The sequence below is a fragment of the Nothoprocta perdicaria genome, unplaced genomic scaffold (assembly GCF_003342845.1).
Source record: "Nothoprocta perdicaria isolate Ctin4 unplaced genomic scaffold, notPer1 scaffold_316, whole genome shotgun sequence".
Taxonomy (NCBI): domain Eukaryota; kingdom Metazoa; phylum Chordata; class Aves; order Tinamiformes; family Tinamidae; genus Nothoprocta; species Nothoprocta perdicaria.
Genome location: NW_020455551.1, coordinates 407,113 through 430,137, shown reverse-complemented (window position 1 = coordinate 430,137; position 23,025 = coordinate 407,113). Strand labels below are relative to the sequence as shown.

General features: G+C 40.8%; 1 protein-coding gene across 2 annotated transcripts; it reads right to left on the bottom strand.

The window, feature by feature from the left end:
• Positions 1–1,754: 1,754 nt before the first annotated feature.
• Positions 1,755–21,359, bottom strand: RUBCNL (RUN and cysteine rich domain containing beclin 1 interacting protein like). Of its 2 annotated transcripts, XM_026042871.1 has the most exons (16): positions 21,342–21,359; positions 21,136–21,251; positions 18,841–18,961; positions 15,718–16,395; positions 11,817–11,902; positions 9,592–9,799; positions 8,684–8,788; positions 7,482–7,524; positions 6,995–7,127; positions 6,427–6,572; positions 5,522–5,586; positions 4,715–4,953; positions 3,932–3,993; positions 2,837–2,990; positions 2,632–2,722; positions 1,755–2,168 (listed from the first exon to the last, which is right to left on the bottom strand). In XM_026042871.1, the coding sequence occupies exons 2-16, from the start codon at positions 21,232–21,234 to the stop codon at positions 2,056–2,058; spliced, it is 2,343 nt and encodes a 780-aa protein (XP_025898656.1). In that variant the 5' UTR covers positions 21,235–21,251; positions 21,342–21,359; the 3' UTR covers positions 1,755–2,055. The 2 variants fall into 2 exon arrangements, with proteins under 2 accessions (XP_025898656.1, XP_025898657.1); XM_026042872.1 differs by lacking the exon at positions 8,684–8,788.
• Positions 21,360–23,025: the final 1,666 nt, after the last annotated feature.

Genomic DNA, 23,025 nt, shown 5'->3' with positions numbered 1-23,025 from the left:
CCTTCTCAGGTCAGTGCTAAACCTCACAGCTTGATTCAAGTGACACAGCCACTCCCCTAAGGGGATGGAGCATGTCTGCAGTATGGAAGTGACCTTTCCTGCCAAATTCCTGCATTATCTCCAAAGCCCAAGACCCAGGGCTTGCTTTCAGCTTTGCTCCCGTTGCTTTATCCCAGGAGTATGCATTGGATAAGAGGAAACATTCACCCCAGCAACACTGAGACTGCCCTACGGAGACAGGTCCAGCTGTTCACACTTCAAATTCTTACCGGATGGAGGCTCCAGACAAGTGGTCTCAGCAGGTTCCTGTGGTATCTTGTGCTGTCACCAGCACACAAAAATAACCTTTAGATATAACCTTCCTCAGAGCCTAAAGCTCTGCTCACTGAAAAGCAGCAGGCAGCAGCCCATGAATTCCTTCCAGCCTCTTCTACCCTGTGGTGAGAGCAGTTGCATCTCAGAACTCATTCCTTCTTGCTTTACCTTTGGAGAAGAACATTTTAACAGGTTTTACTTGTATTACAACAATTCTAATCCTCCTGTGACTGAGTTCCTGCAGGTACTCACATTCATGCACAGTCTTCTCTTCTATGTTAATGATGGAGGAAATGTCAAGTTCAGCCTGTGTTTTAACAGTAATTAATCAGAAGCAACTCTGCAGGCTCTGTGCAAGGCTGAGCACAGCCACCTTGGGGGATGCCACTATCAGCAGCAGATGCATAAAACTGAATCTCCTCCTCCTACCTACATTTGCATCACTCACCAGTATTAAAAAACAACCCAGATTAAACTTGTGAATACTGAAACAGATGCATTAAGTTGCCCTGCAGGTTAAACAACAGAAGGATTACTCAAGTGAGCTCCTTCATAAGCAGGAAAGCTCCACAGCAAGGCCTTTCATGTGATCCAGGCAGTACATCCAGGAGCAGGAATGAGAATTTACTCTTGCATAATATTAAATACAGTTTAAACACAAGCAGGTCTTTTTTCACCACAGCTCAGCCTACATCAGTACCTGTTTGGTAATGTTGAATATAAGATTATAATCTTGCTTCTAAGCAAGAAGTATTAAGATGTTTTATTCCACAGAGAAAAAGAATCCACACCACTACCACCAAGCAGAAGACTTGGCGATCTTGCTAGTGCTGTGAGAGCTGGCCTGGAGGTGAACTTCTCAGATCCAGTATGGATGACTTTCCTTGCTAACAGAAACACACACAAAGTGTTCAAACAGCTGCTCTAATTTTCTGAAGGCATGAGGTGCTCCCCTGCCCTGGAAGGGTTTGGGAAGAATCCCAGCATTTCCAATGAATGGAAGATCTGACTTAGCAGCAATACAGCTCAGTTCCAAGTTCTCTCTCAGGTACAGAGATAGCCAACAGGGCTCAGAAAAGCAACTTTCAAGCTTCAAGACCCTTCCTTTCAAGCAAGGTGTCAGATTTGAAGCAAAGCTCCAACTATGACGGTGGATTTAGACAGGAGTATTTGTACTCACTCACTACACTTCCACATTTCTGGAAAAACAGCTGGAAAGACTTCCATAGAGCTGTCACAGACTTCAGGCTTTAAAAAAGACAAACTGACAATCCACTGTTTCAGAGTGTTTGCCAGAACAAAATTTCAGATCAGCATTTAGAGGAAGCTCAACTTTTTTTCCTGTTGCAGGGTCTTATGAGAGAATTTTATCACTTTTTCTGTTTCTAAAGCCTGACACAGGTAAGAATGTCCAAAACTTGTTTACTGTTTATACATTATATTCACAATTAGAGGAATCATTCTTTACATTGAAAAATATAATATTAAAAAATATTACATACAGGATGAAACGCAGCATTAAAATGCTGCTCAATAGCATCCAGTCATATCACCAGTTAAGGTGAAACTATTTTAGTGAGATTTCTGAAGGATGATATTAAAGTCCCTAAGAGTTCTTTTAAAGACAACATTCATTAAAAGTTGCAATGTCTAAAACAACATTATCTAGTTCCCAGGCATCTGGCTATTTGGCTTCCAACATCTTCTGAAATTCACAGTCATTGCAGGAGGAATCCAGTTTCACAGAGGCACAAATGATGGCGTTTCTGAAAGTCTCCTCCGAGCTGCAATCCGCAGGCATTTGGGGCAGCCTCCAGGCTTGAAACAGGCTTTATGAAAGCACGTTTTGCACTCTGTCCAGACAAGCAGTTTCATTTTCAAGAAAAAAAACAGTATCAATAGAACATCCTTCAATGGACACACCCATCTAGTTTACCCAAGTAAACAAAAATAAAGCAAACAAAAGCAGCACAAAACCAGACCAATCACTGCAATAACTAAGGTTGATAATTTTGGAAAGACTTGCTGTATTTCACTGAATACTGATAAGGTCTGGCATAGCCGCAACATTGTGCTGTCCCTGGCTTTCTCTCAAGAGCAGACTCAAAAATGTAGCCTCCCTCCACAGCCACAATTATGGTCAGAGACATTCATATTTTTTGCTGTCTGAATTAAGAAGCAGGAGAGCCATCACAAATTAGAATTACACATGCCTTCGGTGAAGCATATTCTCCATGTTCACCAAAAAGAGGTCTGAACAGTTTTACATATCAACATCCCCCAATGAAATGTCAAAAGGTTCAGTGTGGAACATACCTGTGCATCTTTTGCATTTGGCAATCTGAAAAGGGAAGACTAGATCTGCACTCTGACAGAATTCACAGATAAACCCTTTTGCTTGACAGAGCTGCAAAAAAAGGAAGGGAGAACTGGTTTAGTTTATAGTCCATCTACCCATGTATTTGGGAATCTCAGTAGGGTTATTTTTCCACATTGCTGCAGAGACCTGGCATGTCCTTACCTCACAACCATCCACATGGGAGGTAGAACTCTTGAGAATATCTCTAAGGAGAGGCAGTAACTGCCCTCGTTTGATCTTTACCAGGTCATCCAGTGAGAAGAGTTGCAGCTCCTCAGTCAAGTGGCTTGGGACCTTTTCAAATTCTTTCAGTACCCTGTGGAAAAAAGAAAGAAAATCCACATTAAGTTACAAGAAAACACATTTCTTTCAAGCATATTTGAAGAATAAGCCTCTCACTTGGTAAGAATAAGCCTCAGTAAAGGGTCAGATAAAGCAGATCCATGCTAAATCCTGCTTCACTTTCACTCAATTTGAGCTGGTATTAGAAAAAAAATGAAGGGTAAGGGATTTGGAACAGAAGGTCTACTTTTAATGCACACAAGAATTGTCACATGCAACTATTTCAGCAATTCTCCAGTAAAGGGCTCTGCTACTCCAGCAGCAGAAGGTAAAGTCCTGTACAATATTCTAATGCAATCATCTAGGGCTATGTATTTTTAAGTGTCTTCCACAGACAACTTACAGCTGAATCATGCTCATATCAAGTAGGTGAGCACTGAAAACACAGCAGTGTGAAAACACAACTTTTCACATGCAATCAGGATGGAAGATACAGTGAGGATCTTAACACTTGGGCAGATGGACACCAAATTTCATTTGCAGAAATAAGCAGGTCAGCTTCATTGTTTTAATGTTCTCTGATATTCTGCACTTTGTTACTGCTTTCATTTTAGTTTGCTTATAAATGAAACTGAACTGAGCAAATGACAGGTTCCTGGAGGACCTTTAAATCCACATGGAACACTTTAAAAAGACAAGTTCTCAGACATTTTAAGTACTAGCTAGTGTCAGAATTAGCTAGAATCAAACATTTCCAACCAAATGTCTAAAGATGCCAAAAGGAACATTAAGGTACCACATAAAAGCTATTCTTCACTTGGTATTTGCACTGCAATAGAAAGAAGTTGTTACCAGACTTTTTTCTGATGATCAGATTAGCTTGTTAGAAATTGTACATAAATACCTCTAGAAAAGGCAGCTTTCTAAGCTGCCTTGTGTGCTTTACAACCAGTTCAGTTTGTGTATAATCCATACCTTTCACCAAATCTGCAGGTTTTCAACAGCTTTTTTAAATGAAAAAGCTGTTCTTGCATCTCCTAGAAGATGAAGAAAAAGTTTTAATTAAATGAACTTTTACATTATATTTATACATTCATGAGTGCAGCATACTACTATTTGAGTCAGCAACTCTATCTGTAAGTCAACCATAATCTAAAATTAGGAACTTCTCACTCAGCAGAGTTCCACAAATGGATTCACTAACACACCAGACGCCAATAAATGCAAAGCCTCCTTCTATTCACTGACAGGGAAGTGAACCCCGATGCTACAAATTGCTCCATGTCAGCACCCCAGGCAAGATGCTAGGTCTGAACCTCTGTAAGGACAAGTAACAACCTCCACATGGGGCAGGCTGGGCCAAAAGGGGAGGGCCCAGTAGGCTCTTGATCTTGGGCAAAATCCCCTTCAAGCTGTATAGAGGTTAGGGAGCAGAGCCAGGGTGTTTTTGGTAAAGGCCCACAAATATAAGGAGTTATTCAGCATTTCTGGAGCTTTCCAGCAGCCAGTTGCTTAGCAGAGGTAACTTACTGCAGGAGTCCAGCTTCCCAATGAACTCCAACTGGAAGGCAAAGAAAGAAATGCCTTCTGAAGGCAGCAAGGCCCGTAAGCAGTGATGGAACAAGGCAAAATGCAGAAGAGTCAACTGTGTCTCCTTCCCACACGTGTAGGGCACGGCACAGGGCACAACCTACCCCTGAAGAATCCTTCTCAAATCCTCAGACCCATAAATTCCCAATAAAAGGTGTCCTTACTTACCCTCACCCTGTCCATTTCTTTGGCTTTTGTATAGAGGGCTTTGTTGATGCATGACACATTGAAAACTGGATTCTGCCATATGCTATCTAGCAGGTGTTTAGCAAAGTTGCACACGTAGTATTTTTTGAAGTCCCATTTCATTAATATCCGGGCAGGAATGCAAGACTGGGCATAGCTGTGGCAACAGTCACAGAAGTACTTCCCCAGGTAATCACAGTAGCGGAGTCTCCTGATATATTCTGCAAGGAGGTAACAAGTAAAGGGTGTCTGTGGCATTGAACTCTTTTTCTGTATGTCTGTTCAGTTGAAATAATTCAAACCTCCTGGGTATGATGAACTGTAAAGCTGGGATTTTTTTCATTATTGTGGTAAACACATGGACAGGGTTCATACTTAAAACAGAAAGCTTTCCGCATTGCCACATTTATCAAACAGAATTGATAATCATCATGAGCACACAAGCAACCACTGTTACCTTAACCAAAAAAAAAAAAAAAACACCTAAATGACAAATGGAGAAAGGAACTGATAACTGATCTTGGTGTTACTTTTGATAATACTTTTTTGTATAAAGCAGTTTTAGCTTGCCTGACTGCATGTGCCACCAGAGAGTGCTGATAGTTTATTGCAATTACAAATTTGGCCCTTTGTTGGCAGACAAAGTACAAGTGAAAGCGTCGACTTTGTGATGAAAACAAACAAAACCTAAAAACAAGCCTAAAAACAAAGCCACTCATTTTATATGCTTGCTTTTTGAAAAAGATTTTTGTGCAACTTGGCACAGAGCAGGAATTACACATTACTTACTGCTTTCTATTGGGGTTCCACAACCAACACATGTGAAGTTTTGGGCAGCTATCACAGCATCTCTCCTGAGTACAAAGACAAAAAATTACCCCTCACAGCACAAAACACAAAGTACAATCACTAGCAAAATATTATTCTGGCACCTGCAGTTATTTCCAACTTGGAAGTTGCTAATTTCCTTTCCCATATATAGAAAAGGGCTCTGGCAGAAAAGGTTTATATATGATATATGTATATTTTATGTGTGTATATATGCAAGCCCTGTGAGGGGCTTCTAGAAGATTTGAAAGTCTTCTACTGGAAGTCTAAGTATTCTGTGGAGAATGTGTCAATTATTGATTCTAAAAACAATTCTTAAGAATCTAAATTCTTCCTCATTTCTTCCAAAATCACCCAGCATCAAGGGGAAATTCACATCTGCCTAATATTCTGAAACTGAAAAGGTAACTGGGCCTGCCAGTTTCCCTATTTTGTGCATTTACCAGCATTTCAAGAGGTGTAAGACAGAATAAGACTTTCCTTCTCCTTGCTGAAAACCTACCCCACATAAAACATGAGCTGAGAAGTAGAGAAACTGTTACAAATACTCTCCAAGGAATCTTGCAAAATTGAATTTTTAGGAGTCCAGCTGAACACAGGACTAACATCAAGCAGTATGTGCATTATCTAAAGTGACATATGCCATGTTAATCAGGAGGTGTAAGCTGAGAGTAAAAAAAGGTGCCCCAAAAGAGGAAAAAAGATGCCCATCCACCTCCTAGCAAAGGTAGGGATGCTCCCTGCAGGAGGTTGCACTGCATTAACTCAACCCCAGGTTTTGTCTGTTAAACCATCCAGGCTCCTTTGCAGGTTACAGACAAGTCCCATGCTGTCCTCATGGCAGCACTCAGATACTTTGAACTTACTTGACTGAAGGGTGAATATTAAATATAATTTGAGATCTTGGGGGGGCCCAGCCAGAAGATCCTCTTAGTTTTGATACAATCTTTATTTCTTCAGCCAGACTTAAACTAGACTCCAGCTCTCTTGGAATATCTTCTTTCAGTACAACCTTTTAAAAAAGAAACCCATGTAGATGAACAGATCATCAGTTGGACACCTACCAAGTACTATGAAACATCTCCATTTATACGTCAGAATTTCAGTCTTCACCTACATGTAAACAAAGTCTCCCCAAGCCTCATCAAGATCCAGAAGCTACTGAAATACCTTCTGTTTTGTGCACAACTAGTTGATAACTTAAAGTGTACTGCAAATTGCTAAACTGAGAAGACATTTAAATTTTATTTTTAAAGCAAACTAATAATCTGAGACTAGTAATAATTCACATCTAAATTATCCGCAAATTAATATCCTTGTTTGTACTTCTTTTATTGCAGCTTCTCCTTTTCCGTAACAGGGAAACAGCTGGAATGAGACAACCATTACTTGGGGAGCCAAATAAAGAGCCTGTTGTTTTCTGCTCACACTCACCCTCTGCTTAGATGAGCTCAGGCAACCAGGCAGTTGAACTGCAGCCTCTGTCTGCAACCAGTGTTTTCTGAAAGCTCTGTATAGCTCCTGAGCTGTTGCTTCAGCTGAATTACAGCCTGGCTCAAAAGACAATCTGAAAGTAAAGCAATAAAGACAGTTGAAAATAGCAGCACTGCCTGCCCCCTGTGCATCTCCCAAAAGCTCTCTCATTCTTTTATTCCAATTCCCTCTTTTTAATACACCTAAGCCCTTGCAGAATCACAGCCACCACCCTCCAGCAAGACTTGAGGTGCAGGGAAAGGCCACTCTAAATAAGCCAAGGACTGCAAAGACATTTGCTCTCCAGCAGCATTCCTTCCTTCCCCAGGTGCCCCAAATGTACCCAAACCCACATCTTTCCTTGCTCTAGAAGAAAAGGGCATTAGAAAGCTGATCCAGCAGAAAAGACAGCAACAGCAGGCTATTTTATTAAGATATACAGCATTACCTTCCATCTGGAGAGACAGACAGACTCTCGAGGTCTTCAAGTTCTACAGCAAAGGAGAGAAATATCAAGAAGATCATCTAAAAAAAACGTTCTGCTACTCAGTACTGCCTTCTATTTACCTTCTGTGTTACTCTAGCGTCAAAGCACATTTGCCTTTTCAACACCCTCATTGCATATGTGGAATAACTTCTGCTCTGGTTGTGAAAGGGGAATAAGGAGCCTGTTCTCTTTAGAGCATCTAAGTTGGACTAATCCAAGTGTTAATGTACAGAACTGACAGAGCACAGTATTTTTGAACGCTGACAAGTACGTTGAAACACTGATCACAAACATGCTGGATAATGCCACAAAACATGTCAGTAGCAGGAGAGATGAATGGAATTGAATCACACAAATCTTCATTAGGGTTGTATAGACAAAAACCACACAGACACGGTGCTTACATTGATTGCATTGATTTTGTCAAAGCAAAACGTTAAAGATAAATGCTTCCTCAATTAATACATCAAAATAACTGTTGCTACCAGAACTGCCTCATGAGTCACCTTCCCATCTGAGCTTTGGGAAAGAGCAAGCAAATCTCCACAAAACCAAAGGGAACAATAAAAAAAGCATCTGTTAACAGGAAAAAAAAGATGAAAGTGCCATCCAAACAATTTCTAAAAGGACTTATTTTGATTTACACTATTTCTGTGTATGTAAAACCCAGAAGGTAATTAGAGAAACTTGGGATTGCTTGAGAAGTAAAGCACCAGCAAGCAAGGAGACAGAACAACGTGCTCTAGTCCTGGAGCACAGGGTAGAGTTGCCAAAGAGAAAACAAAAACAAACACACATAAACTTGTTCAACTCAACAATAATAGTGCAATGCCTCAAGTTATTTTTTCCAATAAAGCTGCTATAATTGGCTGAGGCTGTAAATTAGGCGTGAGTTTCACACTTTGCTCACTAACAGGAACTGAGTTTCTTAAATATAATTCCAACCCATAAACCAGCAGCAAGGATCAATTTGTAGAAAGGAAATCCTGCCCTACTCTTGAGTTTCACACATGTGTTCTAAGTCACATGTATGCAGCTCTTTCCATTCCACCATATCTTGTCTCCTGTGAAAATGCCTACAAGGTCAGCAAGTTTTCCAAGAGGTGCAAAACATTTAGCTGAACAATAAAGTTGATTCTGTAATTATAGGTTTAAGGTCTTACCAATAATTACATATTCATCATCTGAGTCATTGTGGCATGGAAATCTGGTAACCTCGTGATGTGATGGAAGATGGACTGAGGGGCTGACAGTCAGCATAGCACAGCCTGTCCAGAGCAAACAAGGCATCAGTAAAACTTTCCCAGTGTCTCCTAAGTAGTTGCAGTTAGACTTCTTATTTTAATTTGCACCTTTTATTTGCAGAGCAACTTTTATCTGCACTGGAAGCCCATCAGCAGGGTAAAGGCTCCAGAGACTCAAAGCAAAGAATTTTCCATAAAAGGTGGCCACCTCCTTACATACAAGCATACAACTGATCCTCTCCAACTGATTTCCTCCAAGAGCTGTGTCATTTACGCTATAAATTTCATCGCTTAAGACTTGTCCCGTATTACTGAACTCCACAGACAAATGTATTTGCTGATACAAGCATTCTAGAGCCAGTAGCCTTTGTTCACTGGCTTTCCATTCTACGTGCATGACTGTTCTGGGCAATCTCACTCTGATCAACTGTGTGGCTAGACCAGCACACTGCAGAGGAAAGCTCTGGACATTAAATCCCACAAAAGAGGATTTAAACAAAAGAGAAAAACAAGTAATTTAAAGCATGCACTATGGTGAGTTATGCTTGGCATGTTTCTCATTTCCAAATTCATAAAAAAAGAATTAGAATAAATAACACAAAACAACAAAATCACAGATGTGAATATTCAAAAGATACAGTCTGATCCACAGGTAACTCAAGAGCAGAATAATGATTCTTATGGAATACAAGTTTGATAAGAGTGTTGGAGACTGAAAGAAGGGACTCTGTTTCCAATAAATACCCAAATTATTGTTGTATTTTCTTGTACAGTAACAAAAGGAAAAGGCTGGCAGAAAAGGTTGTGCTATAGAGTAGGCAACTTGCCTTCATAACCACTGTCTGAAGAGGCAACAGAAAAGTCTGATTTCTTGACTCCTGGATAGGAAGAAAACTCCAAATCAGTGTGATAGCTGCTATCTGATCCACTGGTTTCCTCCAGACCCCAGGACTCTGCCTGCTGGCTTAGGATATTACACTTCATCTTTTCCAAAGATGCTATGATCATATCTGCAACAAAGAAATGTGCGTTCTCCTGGAAAAGAAGTTGAAACACTCATTAGGACATGGCCTAATTTTCCTCTATTCTACTTCAATTTAAGAAATTAAACTGCAAGGCTATTTGGTTCCTCCTTTAAGCATAAAAAAACACCCTCAAGACCCTTATAGACAGTAAGCAAAAGGCAACTGCACAGACAATTACCTGTTTCACTCCTAACTAAAACATACAATTTGCTTTCATCTTCTCCATCTGTTAGATAAAAGAAAGTTTGATTTCATGCCTTACTGAAGAACAAAAATGCATTCTAGAGATGTAGCCTTTCAGTTACACTGTGTTTCTTAATATGCATGTGTTAATCCATATAACATAATTATTAGGATTTAATTCAGTCAGCTGCATGCAGGATTGCAAGCATGTTAACTTGGATGGGGTCAGAAGTGGCGAGTTTTAATGAAACTAGAGACCTTCCAAGAGTGGGTAGTGAAAAAAGGAAAATGCCTTTGCACGTTAAGGGTTAAGCTGGTAAGGAGATACCACTGTGCAGGGAATGTGCAACAGAAGAGCTTATATGGTCAACTCAAGGCTGCATAGAAAGACTGTAATAAGGGCAAATAGAAGGCCAGGACCTGCCTCAAATGAAGGTTAGTTATTTCAGAGCTTCGCTGTGGCATTACCATGCCAGAGGTAACCCCCTCCATGTGTCCCTTACCATCTGGCTTGCCTGGGTTACTCATCTTTCAGGACCAGAGAGCTTGTAAAGCCACCCTGGGGCTACCAATACACCTGGACAACCCTTCAGCTCTGTTCCAGTATCACTATCTTTTCCTCCGTTTCCAGCAGAGCATTTCCAGTGCTGCTGCCCTGATCATGGGCTCCCATCCAGGCTCCCAGCCCAGGCTCAGCTCAGAAGCAGGTGCATCACTGGATATAGGTACACATCAGTACAAGGAATTCAGAGATGCCCTTGCCTCAAGCATGTGCATTTCCATTGTACAAGGCTAAAGCTCTGTCTGAAATGACCTGGAAGTACCTAAGGCTACAGATTGAGAATTACATTTTTGAAACATTTTTATGGTGCAAAAGAAACACACCACCTTATCAACTCCATTCTAAAATGTCTTGCACATAAAACATTAAAAGCAATATCCGAAGTGCCACTTTCCTCTTTTTTTAATTTTATGCACCTTAGGGACAATTAAGAGCTTTGATTCAAATACAGAAATTGTCATTCCAGTAAAGGTAGTGCCTAAGATGTGATGCTTCCACACCTCAGAGCTGCAATTTTCTCTATATAAAGTTTGCTCTAGAGGTTTTATATTAACTATTGATATGCAAACACAGGAATTAATTATAGCATTAACTTCTGCCTCCCATCAATAGAAAAGACAGATCTAATTTAGCACACAGTTACATGCCACAGTGTTATACTGACATCTTTATTTATAGGCTCAAATAGACTGCCTATCTGAGTAACAACATACTTAAACCCTTCGAGACCCCTATACAAATTAGAAGCCTTAAATTACCACAAATGTCATAACTACCGTGTTTATAATTCATTTTAATTTGTTACAGCAATTTCACAAGTTTATCATAAGTATAAAAGCCAGCCTCTGTCATCAGAGGGAAACATATATGGACAAGATTTGCCTTATATGTGTAACCAACCCAGTTCAGGCTACTGGAATGCAGCTGAGAAAAAAAAATGACTGAAGAAGGAAATAATTAAGCATTCTAAACTTTGCAGTTATTTTTAAATAGTTCAAAGTATTTAATTATGATAGAAAGTAAAAACAAAGAGAAGTGTTTTAGGTTGAAAGGTTCATCATGCAAAGAAGGGAGGAAGAAGGGAAAACACCATGTTTTAAAAGGTGTTTTTTTTCCATCATCATCTTCCCCACCCCCCAGAAAAAAGAACTAGAGATAAGAGCGCCTATGGAGATTTAGTAAAAATTGACAGTAATTGAGGAATGCATCCTGACCTTTTAGTTCAGGTAAAACAAAGAAAAAAGGACACATATGACTTTAAAAGAGAAAAAACGAACTTCACCTTTTCCACATCTTCCGGAAGCACAAAGATATCCTGCAAGGACCGATTCACAGGAACAGCACTTATGTTCAAAGGTGAAGTTGAACCTGTGGGTATAACATAAGCCTTATTAATTACTTCTTCATCTGCAGTTTCCAGAATATGTGCAGGACAACTTCCAGAGAGTAATGCAAATTTTCTTCACCCAAACTGACCACAGCTGAGATTGGACAGAATGGTGAAAGGAAGAAGTAAAAGCATGAGAAACACATAACTTTTCTACCCCGACAACCTGAAACAGAGATATGAAATCTGCTAGAAGAAACAAGTTTATATGTGGGCAGTGTCACTGCTCTTCCCAGGCCTGCCCTCTCCCATCTCCTAGACTCAAGGGGCATGACCTGCCAGGGTAGCTCTCAGCAAGCTCCTAATGCCTGCAGGAGGATCCCCTGCATTTTGGGAATTTGTGGCTACAATGTGGTGAGTAGCCAGAACAAGTTTCTCTCCCCAATTAAGAGTATCTTACAGGAAAGCAGATAATACATCTGTTTTTCTGCACGTTTAACCTGTATCACAAGTAGCTTCCAATATGTAAGTGAACACAGTCACAGTCTCCCTTTGCAGAAAACTGAAGGTATGAGATCAAACCCTGTGCTTTGTATTCCAATCACTCACTGCTGCAATAAAGTTCCCAGAAGACTGATTAATTTCTGTAATGTACAAGACCAAAGCAATATCAAAAGAAAAGACTCCAGTTTGGTATATTAACTAATGTTTACTTCTCTGCTTTTGCTAAGTCTTTACTAACAAATTTCTTCATCTAGAAGGTTGCTGGCATGGGAGGAGGTCTGTGTTCATGTCTGCAGTATAGAACGGACTCTACCTAACCGCTATCACCATGCAAGTCATTTACTGTCCTTGCTGTTTAAAAAATTTCAGAAGCTGAACTGCTGCCTTCAAGAAAAAATAGAAGACATACCACACTGATGAGCTGACTTTTCAGAACACTTTTAATTAGCACAGAGTCACTAACCACTTAGGTTATTTTCATATCTATTTGATGACTCACTCATCTTACTGTATAAACAACATTTGGGGAAGATATAGATGCTGCTGCTAAATGCTAACAGCTCCATCTGAGCTTGCAATAAGAGTGATAAGTGCTTCTGTTCTTATCAGTTAAGAGCTAGAACTGGGGCTCTGAATATAAAAAGGCAGACAAAAGGAAAAGTCAAATTCCTTTTGATTCCTTTATCTTTAAAGGATCAGCCTCAGCAATGCTGTAAGGCTACTACTAAACATCAACCTACCCTTGGCATCTCACTTCCATCTTTTAATAAAAGGAATGTGAAGGGAACTACTACAAAAAATGTGTCTTTGCACTTTTAAACAAAGTTTAGTTTTAACATGAAAGGAAAGCTTTATACTGTATGACATCCAAGTGTCACATAGAACATTAGATAATGCAAGGATGAGGTACAGAGTTAGAGGATTTTTTTCCTCTTTAAAAGCACAAAAAGAGAAGTCAGTTTAGACAAGAACAGAAGAAAGGCTAGAGAGTCAGAGAGTCTAGAACAATGAGGACTCTGGAAGGAGAACTTCTCAGGGAATCGAACAGAAGGTAGATATTATTCAGTTTTCCTCATTTTTCTATGACTGTGCTGTTTCTAAACTGAAGTAATCTAGTCAGGGCAACCAAGAGATAGAAAAGATTGGATACAGACCCATGCTAAGAAACTGTTCTGTATGAGCACTTTAAAACACTTGTTATTTACAGACAGCTTTTCCCAGAATCAAGTTTTACTTGATTCAATTGAATAATTACTACTCAAATTTACACTCCCTTTCTAGTAGTTTACTGACAAGTGGAAGATACTGAAGAGATTTATGAGGACAGCAGTACACAGGAAGGAGCTCAGTGCATCCAACAGGAATATACTGTCTCTGACAGAAATTAACCTGTCTATCCTTCTGATTCATCGCTAGGAGACACATCAGGTTGAAAAAGCTCTTAGAAGCCACAGGAGAGAATAACTTTAATCTTGAAAGGAAGAACCAGTCCTGTGAACTGCTGGTAAAACACGAGCCTCAAAGTACCAAATTTGACATGCTGTGGAAGAGACTCTACCTTAAGATTGATACATTTCAGAAAGGTGCTTCTGACCCTTAAGTGTTAAAAGGGGAACCTCACAGGAACAGAAGCAACTTGTACTAAAATCCCACCAAAATATATTTAAGTAATCATGAATATCTTCATGTACATCATCTCCTCGCACATCTCCACATAGCCTCATTGATTTGTAATAAGTGTGAGAAAAAAGTAAAGAGCCACCTCCTTTTAAACACAGTGGAAGAAAAGCTCCATCAGGAGATAAACCAGCATATTTCCCACCCTCAAAGTATGTTTAATTCTTCTTTAGCTTGCCATTTGCTTCTCCTGCTCTCTTGCACTAGAGATTTAAACAACTGAAAAGAACATATAACAGTTGAACACAGAGTTCAAGTTGTACAGAAAATGAATTCAAGCTTGATACAGACAGAACACAACATTCAACAGGACCCCAGCTCCTATAAGGATTACTTTGGAGATAGTGAAAACAAGGGCATGGCTTTTAGTCACCAGGCTGCCTTTTGTCTTACTGCTGTGATCATCTTCCAGGAAAGGAAAAACACTGACCCAACAGAAACTTGGGACACATCCTATTGACGTCAGAAAATTGTGTCAACTTCTCTGTTCTTGTACATGCGCCTCATAGTCCTTGCTGACATTTAGAGGCTTGGCTCAGTTTTTCAGGGTGAGATACCTAGACCTGCATGGCTAGCTGAACACAACTCCAACCACAGGTTGCAGTTTACTTCTCCCAACATCTCTGCAGAGCATCTCAGGTCTATCATCCCTTTGGAAAAGGGAAAATAGTACTTGGCAGGAGCAAACAACCAGCCTTTACTGTACCTTTTGACCATAGCCTACCCAAGAAGGCTGCTATTAAAAATCCTTGTTTTATTAAAATTACTTAAAAACAAATAAAGCTATTTTATAATACATTTTAACTGTCAAAATTAAAGATTGAGAATTAAAATTACTAGCTTTTTAATTAACCTTTAATAAGCTATTAGGAAGCCCCTACTACAGGCCTGGAACCCTGCAATGGCATGGTCCTATCAGAGTCCACTGCACACTGAAGCACTAGATGTGCTTTGAATGAAGAGCAAGGCAGTACCAGACCTTGGAAATAGTGCTTAACAGTGTTACTATTTAGTCCCAAATCACTATTAACCAGCTTCACCTCACTGAGGCAAAGGACACCATTGTTAGGTACAAAACACAAAAAGGTGCCTTCTGCTGCTCCAGCCCCGAGCTGAAAGCCAGAAAGGCTGGCACATCTTGCCAACAGACAGATGCCACTCCAAGGCAAGGGCAGGAGGACAGAAGCAAAAGGAGTTCAGTTGTACGAGCTGTTTCAGCCTTAACAAGGGATGTCAACCCAAAACCTGAATCAAGGGCTGCCCTACTTCCAGCTTATGTCAAACACCAGGAGATGTCTGAGGAACCAATATACAGGAGAGAGTGAATACTAAGCTCTTGGTAACCTCCTTTCAGCGTAAGAGTAGTTGCAAAGACAAGATACATCAGTGATAGTCTCATCTGCTGGATGATTTGCACTGATGTCAGTTCACCAATTTTTACATTTTGGCACAGGGTGTCTATTTAAGCACTCCTGTGACTGCAGGCCAGAAAAAAAAAACTAAACAAACTTCAGGTTCCTCTTTCACTAACACTTCTGATTTCATTTTGTGATTTTTCTCTTATGTGTAGCAATTACCATTCCCATCAACAGGGTCAACTTCAGTAACAGTAGTGCATCCATTCCTAGGACACAAGTTTTAAAACAAAAGATGGGTCTGCCAATATAAAAGTTACCTGGTTGATCTGAAGGTTCTGGCTGGGAAAACCCACATGGAGAATTACAGTTGCCCCTGTTGACAGCTGCAGTCTCCAAAGCACCATGATACTTTAATGAGTCTACTGACTTAGTAACTGTTGAATCTGGGAGAAAACTTGTAAAAGCCAAGTCACGTTCAGAGTGACTGAAAGAGTTTTGCAGTTCCTTTTCAGTATGCACAACAGCCGATGTGACAGTGTTTCCCGTTAATGTCACTTGGGTAAAACAGTCCCTCTTCAGAGGGGATATTTCTGAAAGAGCAAAACCATTCAAGGAGGAACTAGTGGGATCCTTGCCAGAATAACGTGGGCAAATTAAAGAATCCACGGGGTGTTTAGAAGAGTCAGGCTGTGTGTTGTCCCAACATGCCCGATGCCTTGTAAATCTGATATCCGTTTGTGTATAAGCAGCACTGCAACGTATAGAGTCACAATCGCTGTCATCATTGTTATCCTCATCACTGCTGTCCTCCCAGCGCTCCACGTCACTGTCCGAGTGTTCAGCTCTCTGCATTGTGGTCTGCTCTGACGGCAAGGAGGGCTTCAGACCAGATGCATTTAAAACAGACAAGAGAAGGTCTTTGATGGCTTCAGCACTATCTAGATAAGATCCAAAGCTTCCCGCATGCCCAATCACTGCTGGCCTCGAGTACTCATCTGTTCAAAAGGAGAAAAAAAAAAATCCATTTAGAAAGAAAAAGATCTGCAACAAGAATAAAATGGTATTTTCACTTTTGACATGGATGGAAGCAGGAATTGCTGAATACAAGCAGCACTCCATCCTACTTCTTCCAAGTAGATCTTACTTTTCATAATCAGGAAGCAATTCTGCTGTTGATCAGTCATAGGTGATAAATCAACAGTAAAGTAGGCTGCTTCTAGCCAGACACATAGAATTAGTTAAGATTTTAATGGTGGCTGATTGTTAGTGTGCTCAAAAACATCATTGTTCTATAAAATTGGACAAGGTACAATGTAAATAACTATTAGAGCCATGCTGTTTACCATTTTCATGTTTTGGTTCTATTGCCAATAAGAGATAAGGTCATGCAGACACTCACCCTCTAACCACTCCCCCTCCACAACATACACATTTCATTCCTGTTTGCCTGCTCCATAACCCTCTTGTCAAGTCACAAGCTGTTAAAAAGAGTCTGGGCTTTTATCAGTAAACATTAAGTTAAGAAGTTCTCCAGAAAAGGTTTGTTCACTTATCCCCTGGAACTACTCTAGTTCTGCAATATCTACAGCCCACAACAGTGATTTCTGGAAGATTATCTTCCAGAAGATAATGCTTCACAACAGATCAGCGTGTACACACAAGCTGTAAGTCTGTATGTCAAAGGCACTGTGTTAGTGTTCAATTGAATTTGTGAACTACAAAATTAACTAAAAATTAACAAAGAAAGCCTTTTAAAAAAAGTTTGAGGCTCAAAGCCCACACAAGCTTTAAGAAAACCCATAGACATTTTTGGTTCTAATCCTAAACCACAGGTAGAATAAGTTTTAGCAAGACGTGGAAAATTAGAAGAGCCAGGAAGAAAAATAAAAGCACACATGGGAAAACAAAAGAGGTCACATGCTTACAGGTCTCAGTCAGACACTTCCTTCTCATGTGGGAAAGACCAAAGTAACCTTTGGTTCATTAGTCAAAGGGGTGGCAACATTGGCCTAATCCACAAAGAAGTCAGAGCAAATTCATTAAAAGCCTCATGAACAACAGAAGCAGTACCTGCCAGTGTCCTAGTAACTTACTGAAAAATTGGAGTTCAGTAAAGGAAAGATTTCTTGTAATGACAAATACAAGACAGGTTTTATGTAAAAATATACACAGGTGACTATTAAAGACTAAATCCAAAAGTCCCACAGAAACTGGCATCATCCAAGCAACAGAGCGAGAGTAAACGTTGATTTCCCCTTTCAAATAAGTATCACCTACACCATGACAAAGAGATCAACTGTCTCCTTCCAACAAGATAAGTTGATTGTAAAATTCTAAGGATACAAACAAGATGATTCATTTCCAGGGCAAATGATCAATTACCTAAGATCAAAGAATGGTGAGCCTCCCTGCTTGAAGAAGTAGGTCTTGCAGAGAAACTTTGCCCAGAGGTTGCTTACCTCGGACTTAGAAAACAAACCTCCCCACAAGCCACTCACTTGTCAGTGTGCACTCAAACAACTTGATAGATAACAGTTTATTAAGGAAGGGATCCAAACTAAAACCTTCGGGATAAGTGAGTCCACAAAGAGCACTTCACATCAGGAAAAAGCAGGGGAAAAAAGCAACCATTTAGAACACCACATAGGAGCTATGGTATAAGAGCTGCAAGCAACAATCTCCAGAGTAAAGCCAAGTCAAAATGAGCCAAACAGCTCATTTGTGATAGTGACAAGGACCAGCCACTTGCCACTGATTGGGATGAAACTAACAGGAATGCAGAAGCAACCACAAAACTGCACTTCTGCTTGGCTGGTCATTGTCAAATAACACTCCGCACTATACACACCCTGCCAGCAGGGCCAGCCACCACAGGGCAGAAGCTGGAGTGAGAAAGTTAGGGCTATCTGATTTTTCAACTGCCCCTTTCCACCCTGCCCCAAAGATGACATTTCTCTCCAGGAGTTGTAGCAAAACATCTTCTTTTTCAGTCACAGTATTTAATCTTGCTGGCTTTAGCACCTGTTCTCTCTTGCTTTCCCATCGCAAAGGCCAACCCAAGAGCTTTTTTGCTTCTTCCTATTCTTCAGTTCAACTTTGATACTGATATCCACATGAGTAATTCTAGTAGTACAAAATCCAAGGAGGACTTCTTGGATCAGGCAAGCAGCTAACTAACCTCCCAATAATCATTGGGACAGTTCAAGTATTTTACTCAAGCGTTCAAAATACAGGTTTAAATAACACAGCCAAATTACCTTTGAAATGCAGCAAACTGTACTTTCAAACTCTACAATATACTTTGCTATGACATCTTAAAAGCCAATAAATAAGGCTTCCTCTCCAACCAGAGATACTTAAAAGATTTTACCAACAGCTTTTGCTAGTGCCACTAGCAGCAATAGAGGTCCCTAGAGATATTTTAGAATAAGATTCCATACCTGATAGAACTGAGATTTGAGGTGTTGGAGCAAGACAGCTAATCCGCGCTGGAGTATCCACTGAGGGATTTGATGAATACACCGTTTCTGTAAGAGTTTCCTTACGGCTTTCACAATTTATCTAGAACAAGAACACGCAGGCAGTCAATTTGGTTATATGACAAGAACATGAGGATGATACCTCCATTCTCACATGCCCTGTCAAGGGGTGCAGAAGAAAACTGTTAGCAGCCAGCTGACAGTCATCAAATCCTGTCAGTGCCAGGATTTCCTAAATGCCTATTTGGAAATGTTTTCTAAGAGCATTATTATACAAAGAGCTTTAGCATCTTAATTCTGCACGTTGCATTTCACTCAAAGGCAGGTGATCAAAAAGAACACTTCAGGTCCCAAGCTGACTATTGGTTCTAGCTCTGAATATTTAGTTAACAAAGTTAACCACAACCACAAAGTTAAGACAAGCTAGACTGTCTCTCATCACCAATTAATTACAGAGACAATCATTCCATTTTATTTATATTTTAGAAGCATGTTTTCTTAGAACAGAGATTACAAATGCCTACTCAGTATATGCTCAACTGCCCTACCACAGTAATTGGTAGATGTAAATTGTTCAGTCTTCTGCACAGTGGAGTGCTGGACTCAGAAGTTGACATATTTGTCAAAATATTCAGTGAATTGGAACAGCATTCAAAAAACTCCCAATCTGTACACAGAATGCCTGTTTAGACACACATAAACTCTAAAGTAAACATAAAAAAAAAAGCACCAACTCCACAACCATCCACACGCTGTCCAAATCCCCAACAGTAGTGCTTGGGATCCAGCATGATCACAAAGCCATGCCTGTCCAGTTTGATGTACCATACTATCTGGGTTTTGTGTGGGCAATAAGCTTAACTCAGCATTAAGGGAGATGCGACACAAATACATAAAAGTCTATCACGAACACAGCTTGCCAGTATAAGCCAACAGAGTTTGGGACACATTCAGACTGACCAAGGGGTTTTACACCAGATGAGCACTTTGCTTTGTGTAGTCATGACACTTCTCATTCAGTATTTATGGTTCCAGAGCTGGGTTTATTGCTTTGTTCAAGCAGGGCAAGCTGAATCAGAGCAAGCAGTTTCTTAGATACCAAAGAGCTAATTCCAATAAGGAAGTTAGATATACCCAGACAAGCACATAACAGCTGCAAGATGCCATGCAAGGGTTATGCTTTTGTCTCCCACTCCCTTTCCATGCAGCTGAAAAGCACACTGCAGAAGCAAAGGGAAGCTCTCCCCACCCATTCAGCATCCTCTCTTCACCTCCACCTCTGGCCCTGAGAAAACTAAGTCCCAATTACCTTCAGGCTCATGGAAAGCAGAAGTTTCCAAAGCAACACCTTACAAAGAATTTCCCTTTTAACTCAAGGTCCCTTCCAACCTTGAATATTCTGCGATTCTGTGAATAGTGTTTCAGAACAAGAAGTAGAGTCGGTATTTCTAGAACTTGGTGATTAATTACATCCAAGCTTAGAAGAGTACCACTGATGTGGTACCATTCCCCCCCAAAACACACACTCTTACTGTGAATGTACTGCTATAAAAAACTTTGTTCAGGCAAACTTGATTACATGCAAACTACATAGTGTTAAGATCATCATGTGAAACGGTTCTTACGGGAACTCAGTTATTTAGCAGTTCATTTGATAAGAACTTACTTCAGGCAGCCATCACTTAAAAAAAAACAGCAGTTAACTAATTCCACTCTCAGTACCATAATTGTCCCACACCACATTGAATGCAGATACTCTATTAGTAAGCACAAACATATTCTAAAATAGTAGCTTTTTTAATTCTTCTATCTCTTAGATCACATCATAAACAACTAGCAGTCTGAGAAGCTTGATAGAGCATCTCCACTTACTTTAAAACTACTACCAAAGAACACCAGTGATAACTATTGAACTTTTTTTTTTCTCAAATTAGAAGTGAAGAATCAGAATATAAATGCATTAAATATTGTGCAACCAGCATAATGTATGGGCCAAATACAGCCCAATTAAAAAAAGGCAGCAAACAGTTTCACAACATAAATTAGTCCTCTTTAGCTTTGGAATGACATTATTGCAGTCTGGAGTTGCATTATTGCATTTGTCACAGACACAGCCAATTAAAAGGTTTTTTTTTGGGGGGGGGGGGGGGGGGGGGAGGGGAGCAGAAGGGGAGAAGACACACTCCCAGTTACCAAAAGACTGGCATGTGAGGGGGGTCATTTTTTAGATTATGTCTAATAATCTTTTAGCTTTACCTTTCTGGAGCTGGTGTGCTCAAAGACTTCTCCATGGGCATAGCTAGCTATAGCTACTGCCTGGACAGACATGATGGGAAAACATTCATCTTCTTTCATGCGCTACCTGGAAGTAACTGAGGGAAAAAAAAAAAAAAAAAAAATCACAAGAAGTACCAAATTAACCACGGTTTTCCACGCGTTTCACAACACCAAATACAGGTTACCCTAGAGTATTTTGGGCAGTTCCTCGCCCCCTCACAGGCTGGGGGCAGCAGAAAAGAGAAGCAGGTCTGCACAGAGAGCCACATCACAGAGCGCCTCAGAGCTCGCAAAACTCGGCAAAACCGTCCCTACCACAGCCAGCAGTGGTGCTTAGACCCACAGAGGAAAGGCAGAGAGGACTGGGGCACAGAAGAGAACCTCGTACTTCCCCGGTGGTGTTTTACGAGGTGAGTGGGTGGGGGAAGGAAGAAGGAAAGAGAAAAAAAAAAAAAAAAACCCAAAAAAACACCCAACCTGCTCGCGCGCCTCACACGAGATAGAGACGCGACAGCCCCTCACGCTACCCGCGCGCCTGCGAGACGGATTTTCCCGTTTTTTCCTGATGTTTACCCGCCCTGGCGGCAGGGAGCACTCACCTGAGGCCGCACCAGGCCGCCCACGCTCCCCCCCGCGCCGTCGCCGCCGCCGTTTAAACCCCAACGGCCGCGCTGCCCCGCCCCGCGCCGCGGCCCCGCCCCAACGGCCGCCCGGCGCCGCGCCCATCTCCACTTGAAAATAAAGGAATCATTTTCTTGTTTATTTATCTATTTATTATTTATTTCTCCCCCACAGTCTGTGAGCGACGCAGCTGTGTTTCACCTGAGGCCACACGATGGTAGCGAGGTGCCCCAGTGGGACTGGTTATCCCAAGCTGACTCCATTTCCCCTTTAAAAAAATAAATAAACCCTTCCCTTTCACCAATTTATTTACAAGTTTGTTTCTTCCTCGCTGTCTGTGAGCAGGACAATTTGATTTTACTACAGTGGTGTGATGGAGCCAGGAGGCAGCAGCCCCAGCTTGGCATGGAAGTAAGAAATGATCAAACCCTCTGTCTTCTGTGAGCTTGGAAAATCCATACCAAGAATTTTCTTGTATTTGCCCTTTCGCTAGAAAATCAGCCAGCGGGACACAGCAGCCCAGGTGCCAACTCAAGAGAAACCTTTTTTGGTGGGTTTTATTAATGTAGGTTCAAAACTTGTTCCAAAGCAACTCATTTGGGCTAAAAATAACACAAAGGAAAGATGAGCTGCAGTCATGGATCCCCAAAGTTGCTGATCGTCTGTAAAACACATACACACAAAAATGTGCAAGAACTAAAGAAACTGCAAGCCATGAGGAAGTGGAAAGAGCAGCCGAGTTCATATTACAGCAGGCAGGGGTAACTGGAAGCAGTAAACAAGGAGAAAGGGAGCTGCAGCTGGAAATTTGGGATTCTTTGGAGTCATTGCCTGCTTTTTATTATATCTCACATGGAACAATTTGAGCACAGATGTTGACTTGGCCAGTAACCAGAGTGATGGATTTGGGCTGTGGAAACTCTGGTTTAGCCACAGGCCAGGCAGCTCACTCCTCTGATCTGGCTCCGGTTGCCATCCCATTTTTCACATTCCCAGCTGGAGCATGCAGATTTCATAAGGCCATTTGTAAAAAGAAATTATTGATTTGGAAAACATGAATATTCAGGTGGGGAAGGTCAACTGAAAGAGGCTATAGGTTTATTCCTGCTTCTGCTAAGCCTGGCAAGACTAGTTGTTAGATTTGTCAATCATTCTCATAAAGACTTCCAAAATCCTCCTCACAAAAACCATTCTGTGAATGTAAAATGCTAGTGTGTTTGTCCGAGAGCAAAACCAACAAGAGAACAC

Excerpts from the sequence above, each read along its gene's own strand:
- RUBCNL (XM_026042871.1), bottom strand. The coding sequence starts at position 21,234 with ATGAAAGAAGATGAATGTTTTCCCATCATGTCTGTCCAGGCAGTAGCT. Across the intron at positions 18,962-21,135 it reads AGCACACCAGCTCCAGAAAG|ATAAATTGTGAAAGCCGTAA; the intron begins GTAAAGCTAAAA and ends TTCTTGTTCTAG. Across the intron at positions 3,994-4,714 it reads AAGAAATGGACAGGGTGAGG|GAGATGCAAGAACAGCTTTT; the intron begins GTAAGTAAGGAC and ends TTCATCTTCTAG.